This window comes from Aquila chrysaetos, chromosome 9, assembly GCF_900496995.4.
Source record: "Aquila chrysaetos chrysaetos chromosome 9, bAquChr1.4, whole genome shotgun sequence".
Lineage (NCBI taxonomy): Eukaryota > Metazoa > Chordata > Aves > Accipitriformes > Accipitridae > Aquila > Aquila chrysaetos.
Window position 1 is genome coordinate 7,639,447 of NC_044012.1, and position 19,160 is coordinate 7,658,606.

General features: G+C 37.3%; 1 protein-coding gene across 3 annotated transcripts in view; it reads left to right on the forward strand.

Moving 5' to 3' along the window:
• The window catches only part of ADAMTS18 (ADAM metallopeptidase with thrombospondin type 1 motif 18), an 80,172-nt gene that overhangs the window by 51,768 nt on the left and 9,244 nt on the right, over positions 1–19,160 (forward strand). For all 3 annotated transcript variants that reach the window (XM_030026453.2, XM_030026454.1, XM_030026452.1), the window contains exons 16-19: positions 483–727; positions 11,389–11,530; positions 13,087–13,213; positions 17,758–17,962. In XM_030026453.2, coding sequence (XP_029882313.2) covers positions 483–727; positions 11,389–11,530; positions 13,087–13,213; positions 17,758–17,962 — 719 coding nt within the window. The remainder of the gene's footprint in view (positions 1–482; positions 728–11,388; positions 11,531–13,086; positions 13,214–17,757; positions 17,963–19,160) is intronic.

Here is a 19,160-nt window from a genome sequence, read left to right on the forward strand (position 1 = left end):
AGTGAGATTTCTACATGCTCAGAGCACAAAGGCTCACAGCAGGGAGATCGAGTGGTATACAGGGCTTTGTGAAAGCTCTCTGCATCCCACTGCATCTCGCCTCAAAAACCTTGTCCATGATGGAAGTAGTACCTTCCAACTACTGTAGGGAGCTGCAGGGAAAACATGGTAGAACGATTACAGTGAAACCACTGTTAGTCTGTTCTGCATTTTTCTAAGGTGAACTTGCTTTTTCTTGTCTTTAATCACAAAGAAAAATTCCAGGAATTGAAATACCTCAGAGTTACTCTGATTACAGGCTGCATAGAGGGCTTAAAATCAGAGCTGTTTTCTCCTTGTGAAAACACGGTAACTGTGGTGGATCAGAACAGCTGTCTTCAGTATCTTTTAAACTGCAAAAAATTTCAAATTGCCTCAAAAATGATAAGCCATCTCTAGCTGTATGACAACTGCAAAAATGTTGCATACTTCTTTCATTTCAGACTACTATGCTGTGGTCACTATTCCAGCAGGAGCACGCAGTATACAGCTCCACGAAATGCAAATCTCCACCAGCTACCTTGCAGTGCGCAACCTCAGTAAAAAGTATTACCTGACAGGAGACTGGACGATTGACTGGCCAGGAAAGTTCTCTTTTGCTGGAACAGTTTTTGATTATCAACGCTCTTTTAACCATCCAGAGAGTCTATATGCAGCAGGACCAACTAATGAGACGCTGGTCTTTGAAGTAAGCTTTCTTCTGTTTATTCTTCCCTTGATGTCTATTACAGAATTAGTAACGACAGCTTTAGCTCTGCACTGTAGCTCTCAGCAAGATTAAAGAATGGCGTTGAGTCACGATAGTATTCAGACTTAATTGTGTGGTCATGCTAGGTTGAAAGGCCTTTCACCAGTTTATCAAGGTCTGAGGTTTAGTAAACTGTCACAAATTCAGTGAACAGGAAGGTGCATAAAACACACCATATAGCATTACTTCTCAGTTGCTGCACAATGGTAATAGAGATTATAAATTCATCCCATAAGTGGTATACAATAAAATTGAGTGATTTAAAAATTAAATCTAACATTATGGCAAGGCCTAATGGTAACAATTTCAAATAATGCTTCTGAAACTGCAAGCGCATGTAGCCATTTTTACATCTACCTTGGGACACAGATGGTCAAAGTACCACACATAGGCTCCTGTGTAATTTCAGTTGATTCAGTTTTATTGGTGATAGTATCTAAAGTAATGAATTTTATATATGTTTATCTCCCAGTCAAATTTGTATCACCTACTCTGTCTGCCAGGTGTCCTGTGTTGAAATTATATTTAGTAGAAAGTAAATTTGGTACTTACATGGTTTGTTCCGGTGTTACAATTTTGAAATTTGCCACTAATACTTCTGTTCTAAGAAAAATATCTTTCTGCATTTAGGTTAGTTTACTAGATTATCTTTTAAAATGCATCAGAACATCTGAGGGTCAATTCTGGCTGAATCGCTGAAGTCTTTACTCCCTGTTAGCCACTTTAGTTTGCCTGCTTTGTTAGAAAGCTCTAGCAAATCTTTGGCTTTGTAACTCAACTGACTGTAATGTCTGTTTTGACGAATCCTTCCCTGTGAGAAGGAAGGAGCCCTCCCCAGAAGGGATTCAATTCCTTCCCCCGCCTTCCAGCAATACTCTGGTCAGCTCACTATCCAACGCATAGCTTTCTCTGGTGTGCACTTGGGGAGCATGAGAGCGAGTGCTGTACTCGGTCTCTGAGGCAGCAATCTGTGGTTCTTTGCCCCATCATACAACACTGTAACTGAAAACTGCTCTCTGCACAACTTTAGCAGGAGGGGTTAGCTGAGAACTCTGCACCCTGTCTCCCTTACACAGCTTTGTTCTGTTAAACTAAGAAACACAGTAAGTATAGACTGTGACATGAAATATATTCTGCAAGGATTATTTAAACTTTCACAACTATTCAGTAAAGTGTTTATTTGGAATAGTGAAGAGCCTTACTATTCGTACTGATTGAGTAATGTACTTAAATGTGTCTTTAAGAACGACTGAAGTTCATGGATCATGAACACATGTTAAAGTACTTTAGGATGAACACGTGTTTTAGAACGGACAGCTTGACATGGGCTAAGGGCATTATTTTCACAAATTACTATCGCAATTTGCAATGCCTTTTTAAAACATTTTTTTCTCAGTTGAAGAATTTTCATTTTGGGTACGTATGTTAATAGAGATGCTTTAGTCCAAGGAAGAGCTTGGTCTACAAGTTGTAGACATGCTTCCCTGCCTGCAAACCATCTCCAAAATAGCCTTACACCAAAGAAACAAGCACACTTACTTATAAATACTATGAAATGCTAAGCTGAACTCTCAGGAATCTTATTTGTCATAATACAAAGTAGATTGAACTGTATTATTATAGAGCTAAAGTATGAATAATAAATTGCCTGTAAGACGACTTACTTGGCTGCGTATCATGCACATACTTTGCAGAATAAAGATTAAAGAAAAAAATTTAATGCCAAATAACACTTCTATTTTCATCCTATCAAATTATGCTAAACAGTTTTATTAAGATTTAACATTTAACTGGAGGCTATTGCTCCTTTGAGAGCTTATTTAAACTTCCCTTGTATTTTTATTGAAATACCTACACCACTGGCATTGGTAACTAGGGATTCTAACGACTGAAAATGTTACAGTTACGTATTCCCCAATTATATATATCTATGAGCTGTACTTAAGATTTTTTTTCCTTTCAATAACTTAAGCAACATTCAACAAGCTGAATTCTGAAAAAAAATGCAAAATTTTGTGTGTTCAGAGATCTGCATTATTTATGATTTACCAGTAACTCTAAGCAGCAAAAATGCCAATGAAAACTAAAGTAATATGCTTTTCTGAGAAAACACATATATTGGTGAAGATCTGTTTGCAGCAGTAATAATGAAACAAATCCTACTTCAACTATAAATACCAGAAACTGATAGAAGACTGAAAAAAGGAGTGTTTAACCATACTACATTGTAGCTTTGTTTTTATTTCTATCATCTCATCTGTAGTTTTCAAAGCAGCATACAAAAAAAGTCCTGCCAGCAATTTTTTATCCAATTACGTTGGGTTTCAATAAGATAAAGCTTTCCAGGGTTCAGACCTCAACTTCTTCCTGTATCTTCAGATCTTTTTTTCTTCATTTTTTAATTAGGTTGTATTAAAAAGAAATTTAATACTTATTTTCTAGATTAGTTTTTTTTCCAGAAGAATTCAGTGCGAGCCCTTGTAAAATGCACACTGCAGGTATTGAGAAATTTAATCAATTGCACGCATAAATACAGGAACTTTTATTATTCAGGTGGGCAGAAAATATAAGGTTTTGTAGCTGTATTTATTGCCATGCCACTATGATCTGAAAGACAGATTAACACAGCTTGTGCCTGTTTAATTTTTTAGCCATAGTTTTGCTAGACATTTGTGTGGTGACTGAAGCGGTCCAGGTTTTCAACTGTGTTTCTGAATGCAAATCAGCCTGCATGTATCCAGAAAGTTCAGGTTATGCACGTCCTCTGAGCAACATTCACAGGAGAGGATGGGACCAGTGCTCTCCAGGTCCAGACAGGTCTGGCAAGTCTGTGCTCAAGGCAATCACTCCCTTTGAAATGCAGTCATTCACCAAAATATTTTCTTGAAGGAGACACCTGAAGCATGTATTAAGAGAGAAGGAGGAAACCCAAATAAGAAAAAAACCTTAACATTCCCTATTGTCTTGCATATCACAAGTGCAGCCTTGCAGTTCCCTGAAATGTTTTGTATTTATATCTTGTTGTACAGTGTGTTCCTATGCATCTATTTTTCTATCAGGTTTTTCGCTAGTTCAGCTGAGCATGTATCATTTAATCAGAATTTGCAGTCCCAAACGCTATTTAGAAATGGATAGGAGACAAGAAAAAGACTGATAGAGTGCTTTTCTTATTTACCCTGGAATTTCATAAAAAAATAAATACACATCTATATATTTACATATATTATATGTATGTAATTATGGGAATGAGTCATACCAAAGAAGACAAAGGGCAGTGAATCTGTAATTTAACTAGGTTGTGGGAGAAAAAATACAGACTATAGTGGCCAAATATTTTCAGAGGAGGAGGAGAACATTGTGAGCTGAATGTGGAATTAAGTATGTAGGACTAGTATTTCCTGACCACAACTACTGGAAGTGTAAATGCACGATGAGACTTCAGAATTCATCAGAACCCTTTCTGGATTGTTCAAGAATTAATTTCACAGATGGAGGGAGGGCAAAACCCAGTAAACCAGTGCCCTTCAGAATTTGTGTACCTGTATCCTTCTGAAGTTAGTATTATTGATACTTTAGTGATTGTGGGTTTGTAGAAACCAATAAAAGCTGAAATGAAAAATATTCATAGATTCAGAAGGCAGTTCCAGAAATGGTCAGATTCAGGTTAGATGAAATAACAGACAATGGTCAAAGGGGTAGAAATGTGATAGTTAAATGATAATGTAGGATCAGAAATTAATACCAGGTTTTTAAAATACGGTTTCTGTAGCATAATTTTCTCATCTTAAATGGAAACATGCTGGAATTTTTTTTTAATGTAGTTGAATGTATTCAGCTCATTTATCTGTCATTTGGTTGTAGGTAATCTAAGGTCAGCACTTTCAATTTTAAGACCTCGTCAGTATTTTCCTGTTAACTGAAAAATATTTACCTTGAGGAGAAACGAACAGTAAATTCATCATTCATTTATCTAGCTTTGCAAATAAAAGCTGCCAGTGGGCACCGCTAACTGCTGAAAATACTTTCCAGAAGAGGCTAGCAGAGCACAAGGGACATCATTGCCATCACACGGCTCTAGCAATACAGAGTTTATATGAGCTTCACTTGTGACATCCATTTGTCGAAATATTCAGTCACCCTCCACAACTCTCTCGAATTATGGGAAAGATTCTGAAAGGGCAAAAGAAACGGAACTGTTATGTGGGCATGAAAAATACTGCATCACCAGGGATTGATAAACTAACTTAAAAACATGAGAGTTTAATAATTTGTTTTTCCATTCTATCAATAAACAGATGAAAAATTGACCGATTTGAGAAGTCGAATATGATTTGAGAAAGCTCTGTAAAGTTTTTCAGGACAAGATAGGATCAGTATCCTCACTGAAGTTTACCTCAAACTTGGTGAAATATTGAATCAAGAAATTATGAAATGTTTATGAAAAAAGAGAGTTTGACAGCAGTAAGTAACAGATGGAAAGGATGCTTTGCAAAGAGGGAAACATTCACGGTAAGAGAAGGTGAGCAGAGCTTCAGGGCAGGAATATGTCTAATTAAAACCAGTAAATCACTTCCTCTTTATCAATAGGGGGAAAAAAGAGAAAGGAGGCCAGGTGGAATGACTTTACTGATGATCTAGCTGCCACGCAGAGAAAGCCAAGCTGCAGTTATAAAGCATTACATTTATTATTAGCTACTAGATGATAAATTTGTACTGATTTCCCCTAAAGAGAAAGTAAGCTAAAGAGAGCTAAGATGTACTTATAAGATACAGATGTTGATACAATACAATGGATAAAAGGGTTCTCCTTTAGCGAGGAGAGATTAGCTGGACAGTATCCCTGAAAGTTGTACATTTAGCATGTGAACGGTAAAAAAATGGAGACACAATAACAACAGAAGATAAATTTGAAACAGCTGAAGTAGAAATGAGATCATACAGGACCTTTCAAGGATACTCTTTTTTTTTTTTTTCCTTTTAATGACCTCAGTGGACTTTCTTGAAAAACAATAGTTTGTCATAAGCTTTTAGTTAAGACTGTCTTTAAAGTGACTTTAGAAATATTGAAGAGATAAAACCCCTTTTGTTTTAATGTTTGGCTTAAGCAACCAATGGGTAATTCTTCCTTTGCTGGTGCTTTCCAAACAGGTGTTCTCTCACTCTCCTTTGAAGCTCCTGGTGTTAGCCACCGTCAAGGATCTCATCCAATAACTGCCCTTCAAGAGAACGGTCCTCTTTTAAAACTTGTTTAAACGGTTTTCCACCGGCATCATATGTTGCATGCTTAGATTTACCCTTCTGAAACCAGAGTAAATTCATAAAAGTCAATGGAATTAATCCTGATTGAACAGAGAAATCAGAATCCGGCTTAGGATGTTGGATGCTACAATACTTATTAAACAGCGTGTAGATTCACAGTGGATGAAAACTGCAGGTCTCACAAGCATAACAGAGCCAGGCACTAGTCTTCCACACAGACAAACTTCTCCGTCTGCCCTTACTGGTGTAATTGATGGCTCACTGCAGATAGCTTAACTCTGTTACATCCACCTAAAGAAATTATCAAAGACTTACAAAGCATGGGAGTGACCCAGGAAATGTAGATGCAATTGGAAGACTCAGATCAAAGCTGCCACGTATGCTGGGATTCAAAGTTTGGGCTCATGCCCATTTTGTAAATTATGCACATGCAGAACGAGTAAAGATGAAAATAGATGAAGCACATATGGGTAAACAGTAGCTATTACTTTACCTGGCTTTTTCTCTATGCTCAGCTTCACTCTGTAAGTGATTTGTAAATGTCTATTAGTCCTTCACAGAGATAATGAGTCATTTTTTCAGCTTGTTACATGCCAGGCATTAGTACGCTTTCTTATACATTAGACAGACTATTATGGAAGAAAGAGGAGTTTATCTTGTGTAAATTAATCTCTTTTAATTCAGTGTGTTGCAAGTAACTTCACATACACATCTTACAATAAAAAACACCTGAAAAGCACAGAGTCAATCATAACAAAGCAATGTTGATAGACTCTTTAAAAATTTGACCTGCAAAATGGAGTACTCTATTGGAAACTTAGGATATCCATGGGGAAAAAAAAATAATCTGAAACAAAGGAGCAGATGCACAGCTAGCTTAGAAAATTTATTGGTTTAACTTTGAAATCAAAATTAGCAGCAAAAGGAAAAGGTTCTTTACTCAGGAGAATTCAATTTATCCATTGTTTTAACATTTTGCGCCCTAAGCAAAAGCCACGGTTCTTTTTCTTCAGAATAGATCTGGCAGATTCCAGCCATAGAGTCTGTGGTTTTCGAACTCAAGAAGCTGTAAATTTTATAACTCTGCGCCCTGCGGTCAGAGCTGCTGAGTGTTGTGTCTGAAGTCAGGTGGTTGGTGTGTTAAAGGTAGACATTAAACAGTTCTATTGAGGAACTGGAAATGTTTAAGGAGGTTGTTTGCCAGCTGTAAATTTGGGAGCAAATGCCAGTTGGCTGAAAAGATGCTGGAACGCATCCAGTTAAGTAGACTAGCACTGGAGGTCTTTCCAAATTTGTAAGTCTGATAACTTGGCTGTATATGCAGACTTCAGTTATTCGGTTGTTAAGGAAGGGCTTTATAATGAACGTTTGAAAATACGATAGAAAACTTTTTATATGCTCATTACTTTGGCAAAATTGCAACTTTGCAATAGTATTGCATTCCTGATGAAAACGTGGTTGAACATTATATGTTGTATACTATTTTTCAGCTGAGTGCCAGGGACTTTAAAGTATATGGTTTTGTGCCCTGCAACACTTTGTCTCCAGTACTTTTCCAGAGTTTGATTTTGCCCTTTTTCTATGTAGCTGGGATGATACAGGAGGAAGAGACCTGACTGTGATGCAGCTCTTGCTTTGTAAACATTCCCTCTTGTAGTCTGCTGGGTGGGAAGGGGCTCTAGCTTTGCCTGCCGGCCAGGAAATAGAGAGGAAGTTCACTTCATCTGCCTGCTATAATTGTGTCTACTTTCCAATGCGCAAGAAGGGGGTGTAGCCCAAGGTCTTAATCTGCAGGATTTACCCCACGGGCACTCATTCAGCTGGAGGTTGCGAGTTTCTTACATCATTGTGTGGTTGTTCTCTGAAGTGATAGATACTAACATGTCTTGTTCTAACTCGTCTGAGATCATTTCCTCTTCATTCCCTTCACTCTGTTGAAGCCCCAGAATACTGCTCTAACAGGAGTAAAACTGGTTGCCACTTTTACCTTCTCATCCTCCCTCTTCTGTGTTCTGAATTCTGTGGTTCAGGAGGCATTCATTCTGTTTCTTGCCTCTACTATCACAAAGTAAAGAGCGCTTTCAGAAGACAAGTGTTCAGTCTAATACTTCAAGATATTTTTATTAGAAAAGTTTTAAGCTTTACTGTTTTTTTGGCCACTGACATAGCACAGTTTTATGACAGCTGTCAGAATCAAATGAGACAAAGGCTAACCCTTACACAAGGACATGAGGCATGGACAAAACCTCCTCCTCTTTTGACACACGACTTACTAAAAGGCCAGATAGAATTTCAGCCTCTGCACTTGAAGGAACACAGAGCACCTACTGAAATGGGAGAAAGTGAATCCTCATAGGACCATGAAAGAGGAAATCTGACTTTGACTGTTCATACATTAGCCAGATCTTTTCGAATACAAGAAGAAAATAAAGCTAGTCTCTGAAATTGTTTCTAGCTGCCTAAGATCCTGAGATCTGTGCTAATACCTTGGACTTGTAGGACCTTCCAATGAGTAAAAGCAAATTAAAGCATTTTGAAGTCTGGTCTGTAAGAACGAGGAAAGGAATTGTTTTAATTAAAGAATAGTTTTCCAGGGCTCAATTCTTATTAGGCTTAATGCACCCTATTTTTTTCTTTAAGCACATGTTCTGAAACTTTACACATTAGATATTTGCCTCAGTTTGTCCTTAAGAGAAGGACAGCAGAGTGAACATATATTATTACAACCTGTTTTTTCGAGAAACTGTAATGCCCATGGACTTGAGGTTCAAGATTCAAAGTGACTGTGGAACAGCTGTTTTAAGAGAGTTGGACTTTTTGCTATCAGCAGTTGGACAGCTTTCTAATAATAAAAATTCATATAGAAGAGATATTTTCCTTCATCTGAAGGGGCTGTTAAATCTTAGAAAACTTTTACATCAGATAGTGATGAATAGCCAAGGAAAAAAGAAAGGTCCTGAAAAAAGTTACACTGGTAACGGTTTGAATAGAGCATAGCAAATAGAGCACAGAACTGCACATTGATGAATGAGGATAAAGTAAAATATGGAAACTTTGTACTAAGCTCATTAGTGAGCACCACGTGCTGTGAGCACTGAACATTGTAGAGGCTTTCTGGAAAGACAGTATGAGATCTGGAGATTCATAGTGCATCTGTGCAGGGCAGAGTGGAGTTGCACAGCAGTCTCAATTCTAATGTTTTCTAATCTCAGAGTGATTTTAATCCTGTTCTTGTAAAATAGTTGTGATATATACATACATATATGACTCACCCCTAAAGCATATATAGTAATATTATTTCTATCAAGAATATTCAGTAAAAATACAGAGGTCAGTAATCACTCTCAGATCTATTTCTTCTGTAATCTCACAGGTATTCTAAGGTGCTCATGAGTTAAGCTTGGATGGGTGAGATGAAAACTTTCACATGAAATACTTTAATTTACCTGTGCTTGGAGGATCTTTCAGTCTGACTCTTCCAATAAGAAGGCCCGTGCTCTCCAATTCTTCTGGAAGTATTTTGCCTTTTACAGTCCTAATTGCTATATTCTCAGTTTGGGTCATTATTGAGATCCACTGACTGAAATAAAATTTTTGGCTACTAAGAATGGAAAATAGAGCATCTGTTTTCCTTTCTTCTAGAAAAGTAAACAGTATGCAGTCCAGATCCTTCATGTGTTCCCATTATTGAGCTGGAGGCCATGTAAATTTGGTCTGAATTTTGACTGTCATGGGTAATTTCTGTTTTCCAATAAATACATTTTCAGAATTCTTTAAAACCCTTGGCTACATTCCAAAATGTTATTATACTTCTTGGTCTCAAACGGCATAAATGCAAGTTTGTTGCTATTTTATGAAACCAGTCTATACAGAGATCAGTTCTACCTACATGGATTGCTTAAGCACTCAGGTTAAGCATCGTGTGAACTTATCTGGTATTTTATTAATATTTTGAATGGTAATCATTAACATCATAGACTGAAAATGTACTTGAAATGCTAGTGCTTATCAAAAAGCGTATTTAGGAACTGAGGTTAACTGCACCTGCTCTTTATATTACTATGACCGGATCTACACCGGTGAAGAATTAAAACTTAGTAGAGGTCTGTAACTGTAAGCTCTTGCACTTTTTCTATTAAGTTTGAATCTAAATGCACTTTTCTGCCAAAAAGTTTCTAAAATAGATGTTAACTAGAAATTTCTCCCCAAATTTAGGTATGTGTCAGATGTTAATGAATCTTGCATTGATTATAATTCAGACTTGAAATGAATACAGTGAATTTTAGAAAGTTGCCTACATGAAAACTGCAATATAGTTCACCACTAAAATAGTACATCCCAAGAGCTAAGCTCCCTAAGTTAAATGACAAAGATTGTTATTATAGTCAGTAATCACACTTTCTATAAATTTTCTAACACATTATGCTAAAATCATGAATAGAAGATTTTTCCAATCCTTTTTCCCTTGTAGACACCCAAGGATGGGTCCTCTCCTTGACTGAAGCTTTATCAGCTTCAATCATCAGGCGAAAAATACCAGCTGAAGGTCTTCCAAAAAAAATCTATCACCAGTCTGCATAGAAAAAAGTTTTTTACAAGGAAAAAAAAATCTATTTTATATACCCTCAGCCTCAAGAACTGAGGAGGCCATCTCTAACCACCTCTATTCCCAGTCCTCACACAGCTCTACTACTGCTTTGCTCAAGCTTCTTTCAGTGAAGCATTTGAGTCCTGCATACTTCATGGGCAAAGGCTTCTTCATTCATAAAAGGCATTGTGGAAGGATCAGCTAGCTTGGCCTTTGCTTACTAAAAGAGAGGAAATTTCTCCCAGCCCCAAATCCTCAATCCATCCACTGCACTGCCACAGGCAAACTCCAGCACCTGCCACTGAGCCCCCAGTGAACGCAGGGACCCAGTTGTTAAAGGCCAGTTGCAGGAGCAGAGCACTGAGAGCTGGGACGGGGCAGCGACTAATACTGCATTGCCAAAAGTCTTTGGATGATACTTCACACCTACTGAAGGCATTTCTGCTTCACCAATCCAGTCAAATGCCTTCTGATTTAAAGGAGTGTTACGCTGAACCATGTATTTCTGCACTCTTCTGTTACATGACCTGCAGGTGTTAGTCCAAGCAAATGCTTTGCTGTTTAGGAATTACTTTGATGGTTTTTAGTTTATAGAAAAATTAGGTCTCCTAAAAATTATTTCACAAACATAGTGTGTATAAATATGTGTGTATCATGTTTAGCTCATCTTCCTTCAGAATGACAGAATCCTTCTTTTTTTTTTTACCCCCGCTCCTTTGTTCTTTTTAAACAAACCCCAAATACCCCTCTATAGATCCTGTTACAAGGCAAAAATCCTGGGATTTCTTGGGAATATACATTTTCCAAAACCAACAATGAAAACAAGACATCTGTCAAAAAACATAGCTACTCCTGGGTGACAGTGCAGTCAGAGTGCTCAGCTACTTGTGGTGGTGGTAGGTAACTTTCCAATTGCCAATCCTCTTCTTTTTCATTTTTATAAAGCATCTCAAACATTTCAGCAGCCTTTAATTTTGCAAATGTGTATCAATACATACAGGGGGTTACACTGAACACCTGGTCCTTATTTTTTTATCTGACAACTTATAACATAGATGAAGTACCTTCATACTTCCTTTATAGTAAAAAAAAAAATTCATGCCAGTCTCAATTCATGTCATTTACAGTGACTCAGTCTTTTTTCCTTAGGTCAATCCATATGCATATGATATCTTGCTGTTGAAGTAATGTGGGAATTACATATGTGCTTTGATGTTGTTGTAATTTGGGAACATAGAAAGATACTAAATAATGTGTAAAATTTATCTTATCTGTAGAGAGTAATTGAAGACTAAAACATTATCAAGACCTTTCTTTACTGACAGCTGCACCCTGATCTTCCAACTGTTTAATTTCAAATATTTGAGTTCTGCCAGGTCAGAGTCTGAAATTCCTTATAAGCTAAGGATTTCTTATTACCATATTCCTCTAGGTATTTGCTTTGCACAGACCATCTACTTGTTCTTCTAGATCCTGATGTTCTGTCACTGAAAGGAATTCTGGGATGTAATGAAAGCAGAAAACTGGCATGTGGGAAGTCCTGCAAAAAGAATTGAGAATTAAAATTTTAGTGGCCTTTAAATTGGAAATAGGTCATACAAGTAAGACTTTATGATGCAGTTGTCTTTAATACCAAGGAATAGGACTGGGTAACCAAGGAAATGCCATGTTCTGTTCCTGTATTGGCAAAAAAGTCCAGGTGAAATTCAGGAATATCTTGCTAGTGTGTTGTCAGACTTCACAGCATCTCAATAAACTGTTTATGGAAGAAAGACCCAGCAGGAGCACTGCAGACATAAAATACGACAACTGTATTTTTCTTACTTCCCTTTAAAACAAATGAAGGATGCAGCATGGATATAAAGATGATGGAAACAACCGTGTTTCCAAATTTGACTTGCTGTGCCCAATGAACCATGTGTGAGGTGAATGATACATCTCAATTTAAAGTTAAAACTATAAAATCACTTCATCTCTTAAGGCATTCATAGTCTTCTCTGTAATCTGTCCTGATGTTGACAGTAGATAGAGTTTAGGTACAGGAACCTGCAGAATTCTGAAGTCTATAAAGATATACTGTAACAAGTTGCAAAATGTTTTGCTGCAGTTTGCAAGTACGTGAGGAGAGCTCTAAGCAAGCACTGCTAGTTTCTGCAAGGAATTAGGATTTGAAGAATTGCTAATATTTGCTGGGGGAAGATTCTGCAAATACGCTGTTTATAACTAAAATGTTTCATCTGACTTCAGTAGTACCTGTGTTACAGGGAAGGAAATTAATTAAAAAATTAAAAACCTGTTGCCAAATTAAATCCTATTTTATTTATTTCAAGTCAGGGGAATTATACCAAGGATGAGCTTGGACTTCTTTAGTTAAAATTCTTCTCTACTACTTTTTCTCCTATATATTGAGTAAACATTTATTTTACTGTACTTTTTTCTAATACTTCCATAGGACACATTACAGCAAAAGCAGTTTGTTTAGAAGATCATCGTACACGAGTTAATTCCTCCTTTTGTGGCCCAAGGACGAAGCCTATGACTGAAACAAAACTATGCAATACTAATCCCTGCCCAGCATAGTAAGTTCGCTTTATTTTTCTACCTTTTCACTGTGCCTTATGACTGAATTTGCCACAAAAGAAGTCCTCTCTGATAGGCACACAGAATTGTATAGCCTGCTAGATGAACCCACTTTTATTCTGTAACGTAAAACAGTAATTGTTTAAAAATGTTAGTTGTGTAGGCTTCAGCCCAATGATAATAATAGAGGCGGTATTTCTAATGTTGCAAAGCAAGACCTCCTGAGGATTGCTTGCAGCTCTGTCACCATGCTGGGGTTAGCTATGTGACACTGAGTAAATCTAAGTTACTTAGAGGCTCGTTCTGCCACCTTTACTCACCTTGAATCAATAAGACCATTTCCTGAGTAAAGTGCTACTCCCCGTGTGGAAGCTTGGCCCCATGACTCAGATTCCACATATTAGATTAGGTTAAAAGAATCATGTGAAGTGTAATTAGTGATTTTTGGACACAATGTCCCACAGAGTATTATGATACCAAGAAGAGGACTATATAAACCAAATAAATCATCAGCAGTGCTCCTAATGCCCACAAAAATAAATATGAAGACACTGCCTATGTGAACAATCTTATTTTCTAAAAGACATAAGAAAGGTGAGATGCAAAGGAAGACATTGACGTATAGATAAGCATTTAGAATCCAGGTGGTCTAAATCAATACAGGTCCTTTAAAAACAAGGGAGTTACACTGATTTATAGTAGCTGTAGTAGGGGTCCTTTGGAAAAAAAAATGTTGTGTGCTCATATAATTAAACACAGTATTATATGGCTTAGAATATAAATGGGTGCCTTTAAGGACACATTGTCCACCTTTCTTCTGCTGTTTTTTTCACTTTTGGATTCCTGACTTTGCAACCTTAGCATTATTTTAATTTTATACTTCCATAGACACAGAAAAACTGTACTAAGTTGGCCAAGACATTTTGACTTCCAGAACAGGAGATTTTCTAAATTGATATGTTGAAAAAATTAAGAGTGTTTCAGTGGGAAATAAAGAAAGACAGTCGAAGATGCATTGAAGCACACAGGCAACAGAAGGCAGAGGAAATGGAGGAAAGCTCTAGACCTGGTGTCATCTGCTGGTTTTACTCTGCAGTGATAAAAGCAATGAGTGGTAAAAGCAATTGGCTAAACCCACTCTCATACTTCATAAAATAATACATTTAATGAAGTTTAATAGGAAGCATTCCTCATCTCTCCCAAACCAGAAGAGGATGATGGAGCAAAGCAAAAAGATGTGTATGTATGTTCTGCAGTGGCTTTGTTTTTACTTAAAAACCCATAGTTTGCAATATGTTGAACATAGTAAAAAATAGTCCAGTAATAGTTTGGAATTTCCTGCAAAATTTAAAGATTACAGCAGAGTACACAAAATCCAAATGGCAAATTATACACTATGACCACAAAATGCTAGAGATAAGGTTTAAATAATGGTAACACGTGACATGAGAGCCCCATGTTCCTGCTTCAGCAGTTTCTTTAGATTGCGTTTAGCCACATGATTTTCTCAATACCAATTTTAAGTAATCTTTGTAGCCAAACACAGTCTTCTCACATGTGACTTATCTTTTGCCAGAACTATTTTTATCCAATGAACTCAGTATCATGTAGACAGAAATGTATTGTCTGTGATGTTCCCAGGAGTCTTTTTAAGCTGTTTATGCTTACCTTTGTTTTGATGTGGCATTGCTATGCTATAAAGCTTCACCAAAATCATATTCATTTTTATTGACCACACACAAAGTTTCCATTTCTGTTAACTGGAGATCCCGATGTATTTTGAACATCCACTGATATACCTGTCACTGAAAATGCTGAATATCCATTTTGAGACACAGTGCAATGTTTTCATGCTGAAATTGCTCTGGTATTCCTAGATTTACTACTTTAAAGCACAATTAATGACTTGAACCCTAAAAAGAGTACAAAAAGAATAACCATAAAAACCCCAAGCCACCTCTAGGGAAAAAGAATTCAACTCACTAATTAGTTATTTTTAAAAACCTTAGGATATATTAATGTATGGAGGATCTACATGTAGGACCATGTCTAAAGTTAACAGATTGCCATTCAGCTGAGTGAAACTATGCCAGAATATCTCTGCTGAGGAATCTGCCCAGAAAGTCACGGCATGTAATATTTCCCATAAAACCGAGACTGCCAACATCAAAAAATGTAGTATTAATAAATACCATGGAGGAAACAAAGAATGCTTACTAGCCAGCAAATAAAGCAAAAACAAATACGGTAGGCATAACAGGCACTGGAAGGAGGTGAATAATAGATGAGATACAAGCGTGTCAGTTTTGTGACATAAAAGAGGCTCCAGACTTAAAAAGGTCAGTGAGGAATAATTACTGCATAAGAACAAAGACTTATTAGTCTGAGTAGGAACAAACTACTGTCCCAACAGTAAGAACACAGAAAAGCATCAGTACTGCACACTGTTGTTGTTGGATTTCAGAGCTGCCAAATCTGGTCATAATTATTTAGTTATTTGAGCTAATGAAAGATGCTCTTGGATCACAGCCCAGATAATCTTGGAAAATGGCTGTTTACTAGAGGACATTAAAGTAGGTTTATTGCCCTCTCATCTGTGAAGAGGGGAACTTTCTGGGCAGTTACGGTGAACAAACTCTTAAAATGAACACTTTTGGTTGCTCTACCAATCACCGTTGTCAGAAACATCAAGGCAAACTAATTAAAAGTTGTAAAATGGATAAAAAGTATAACTTTTTTCCAGAAGTTTTTATTGCAATAGTCCAAATATTTATAAATCAGAGAAAAAGGAAACTTCTGACATGTTCTGGAATTACATAACTACTGACTTTTCACATTAATACTTCTTTGTCCTTAAATTAGTGCTTTTTATATTCCCCACTGCTTTTGGCAGTTACCGAAGTTACTAGACTGAGAGTTGGGGTTTATTCTATTCCCAAAGGGATTTTTCCAAAATAGGCTTTTTATACATTTTTTACAAATAAAAATTAGCTTTGTTTTCAGGCAGATGTGAACAGACAGGCAAATGGGATGCTGTTCATCTTTCACACAGTATGAAAAGAAAAAAAACCAAAGCTTTCTTGTCATTCAAACTGTATGTAAGCAGCTATGCCAGTGGTCACAGGACTGATGCTGTAGGAAGTAGAATAGGCCAAGCAGTCGGATTTGAGATGAGAACCTTTTCTGTGGCATAAATTATTAAAAAATTTGTAAAACTGCTGTTTACAGTTTAATTTCAGTGCTGGGTCTCTGAATAAGAGTTCTCGACTTGAGTAATCATTTAGTCATTCATAATTTCCTTTGTTTCTTCACTTCTGTTTTCCTGTCTAGTTGTTATTTACGGTCTTATGTTGTAAGCCTTCAAGGTCAAAGGCACCTGGTTGTATGTTTGCAAAGTTTTCCACAAAGGCTGGGGACCCACTCAATGCTTCAATAATAGAAATACTGAGCAGCTATTCACATTTCAAAACTGAACTTATCCTAAGCAATTGGCAATAATTCTTCAGACTTTGTGTAACTTCAGTGACATGATGCATAACTGAAGCATGCCTGTGACTGGAGTATAGATTTGGCCCACAGCTTTTGGTTAAATTTCCTCTGTTTTATTTAGATTCTACATCATCTGTCTGCCAAATTTATTAGTCTAAGGACATTTCAATCCTCAAGACACTAATGACAGGACTGCTGATTTTAGCAAGCAAGTTCTTTTTTGTGAATAGAGGCCAGTAAAGTTTGACATAAATACCACCGGACAGCACCATGCCAACATTTGTCGCCCTGTCTGAGTGTATCTACACACAAATGTATTGGGAGGTACATGCTCAGCTAAATTGGCCCCATTCTTTCCCTGTCATGCCAGCTTTTCCTTTCTATCAGCTTAGGTGAATCTGCCTCCTCCGCCCTGTCTTCTGAGAGATGTAAAAAGGAAAAAATGTAACAACAAAGGGCAGAACTTTCCAATAATCAAATCGTATCGACTTACAGAATTCTCTCCATCTATCTGGATTCTTCCTTTGGCCTTGGATCTGTTAGTCTATCTGGAGGTCTCTTCAGCAGCTAAAGTGACGAAAGTGATCATCCTACCATTTCCTTAGAAAAGATTTTTCTTTTCCTGTTTTAGAGAGATTTTTTTCAATTAAAAGCACAGACATGGTTACAAAGGAATGGTGATTTGTTAGCCAGACCCTTAGATCTTCTGGATACTCCACCAGCCTCAATGGCAGCGTCCCTCTCAGACCCCACGGAATTCCAGATTCCAGGTCAGATTCATAGGCAGGCTGGTTCAGGTAGATGAGAACTGTAAGTAAGTAATACTAGTTGTTCTAGTTGTGTGACTTATATTTCATCCTAGCAAAATGCTCCATGCTTTGAAGACAGATTATGTAACTATGGCTTTCTGATTTCTGGAACAGGTATCGGTACATCAGGAGAGCAGGCTAAGCAGAATCCCTGAATAATTCACATTTGATAGGAGGCTCGTATGTATTGATATTATAAAGCTCATTGGACTCCTGTGTTTCTAATGTACATTTTCTCCTTTAAGTTGGTCAACAGGCGAATGGAGTGCATGCAGCAAATCTTGTGGAGGAGGGCAACAAAGTCGTCTCATTCAGTGTGTCCAGAAAAGGGCTTTCCAAAGAGAGGAGGTAGTGGCCCATTCCCTGTGTCCTGTCAGCACCCCTACACAGGTGCAGATGTGCAATAGTCAGGACTGCCCACCTGAATGGAGCCCCGGCCTATGGTCTCAGGTAATTGGGAGAAAAACTTCTATTTTTGTCTGCTGGCATAATGAAAATATTGCCAAAAACTCTGCTCAAAAAGAACAGTGCAAACTTTGTGAATATCGGTATTTTGCAAGTGGCTCTATTCATGAAGATAATATGTAAACTATGTATATATTTTAACTAGCCCTCCTAAGTGCTCGGACAGGAGGGCTTGCCAGAAGTGGACATGTGGTGTCCTGTTTGGTACATACGAATAGATGGAGAATTTTTTCTGGTTTCATAACTTAAGGCTCTATGAATTCTTCAAAGCCATTAAGCCCCCTCTGAGATTACGTCCCACAGCAATATTAACTTTTCTCCGGGATGACAGGCAGTCAAGGAATGAAGAAATATGTGGGGTTAGAGTTGCATATTAATGCACACATGTATGTGAGCTTTGGGTTGATAAATCTGTGATTTACATGTTCACTAATCACTTCTGTACTTTTGCCTTTGTTAGAGTAACTATTCTACTGCAAGTAGAGTACTGCTGCAGTTAATTGCCATAAGGGGCATAAGGCCCCTGGGCAGATTCCTGTGTGTACACACCCTGCTTTACAAACCTGCAAACTGCCTGACATTAAACCAGCCTGAGTTAAAAAACACACACATGCTTACACAAAACTCATCTCTGCTCTTTCTTTCACTACTACTGATGCTGATATGAACTATTAATGTAAGGATAAATGGAGTACTGGGGAATTTGGGGTTTAAGAGAAAGCTGACAGTACACATATCAAAAGGAGCTATATCGTTTTTATTTTTCCATCTTCATTTAGTGAGATTCAAGGTGGATTTAAATTTACTGAAAAATCTATTACTTCAGTGTACACTTCTTGGTACTGTTACTCTTTAGGTGTTCAAAAACATCTTGACCTAAGCATTCCCAGCTGAGAAGCACAGACTGCCTCTCCAGAGGAGTGCCCTGTAATGTACTATGACAGACAAGTAACTACTCGATAGTCCATCATAACAGAGTTTTAACACTCAAAAAGAAACTTTTTCTTGCAGTGTATGTAAAGGAAGCCTTGGTGTCGCAGGAGATTATAAACACCAGGTATGATGATTAGATACTTAAAAAGGAAGAACAAAGTCTTCAAACACATTCACATTTTCAAACCTTCCTTCTCCTAAATTTAAAAAAACCCCAAATGAACACATCCATTTTCCTCCTCTTTAAGAG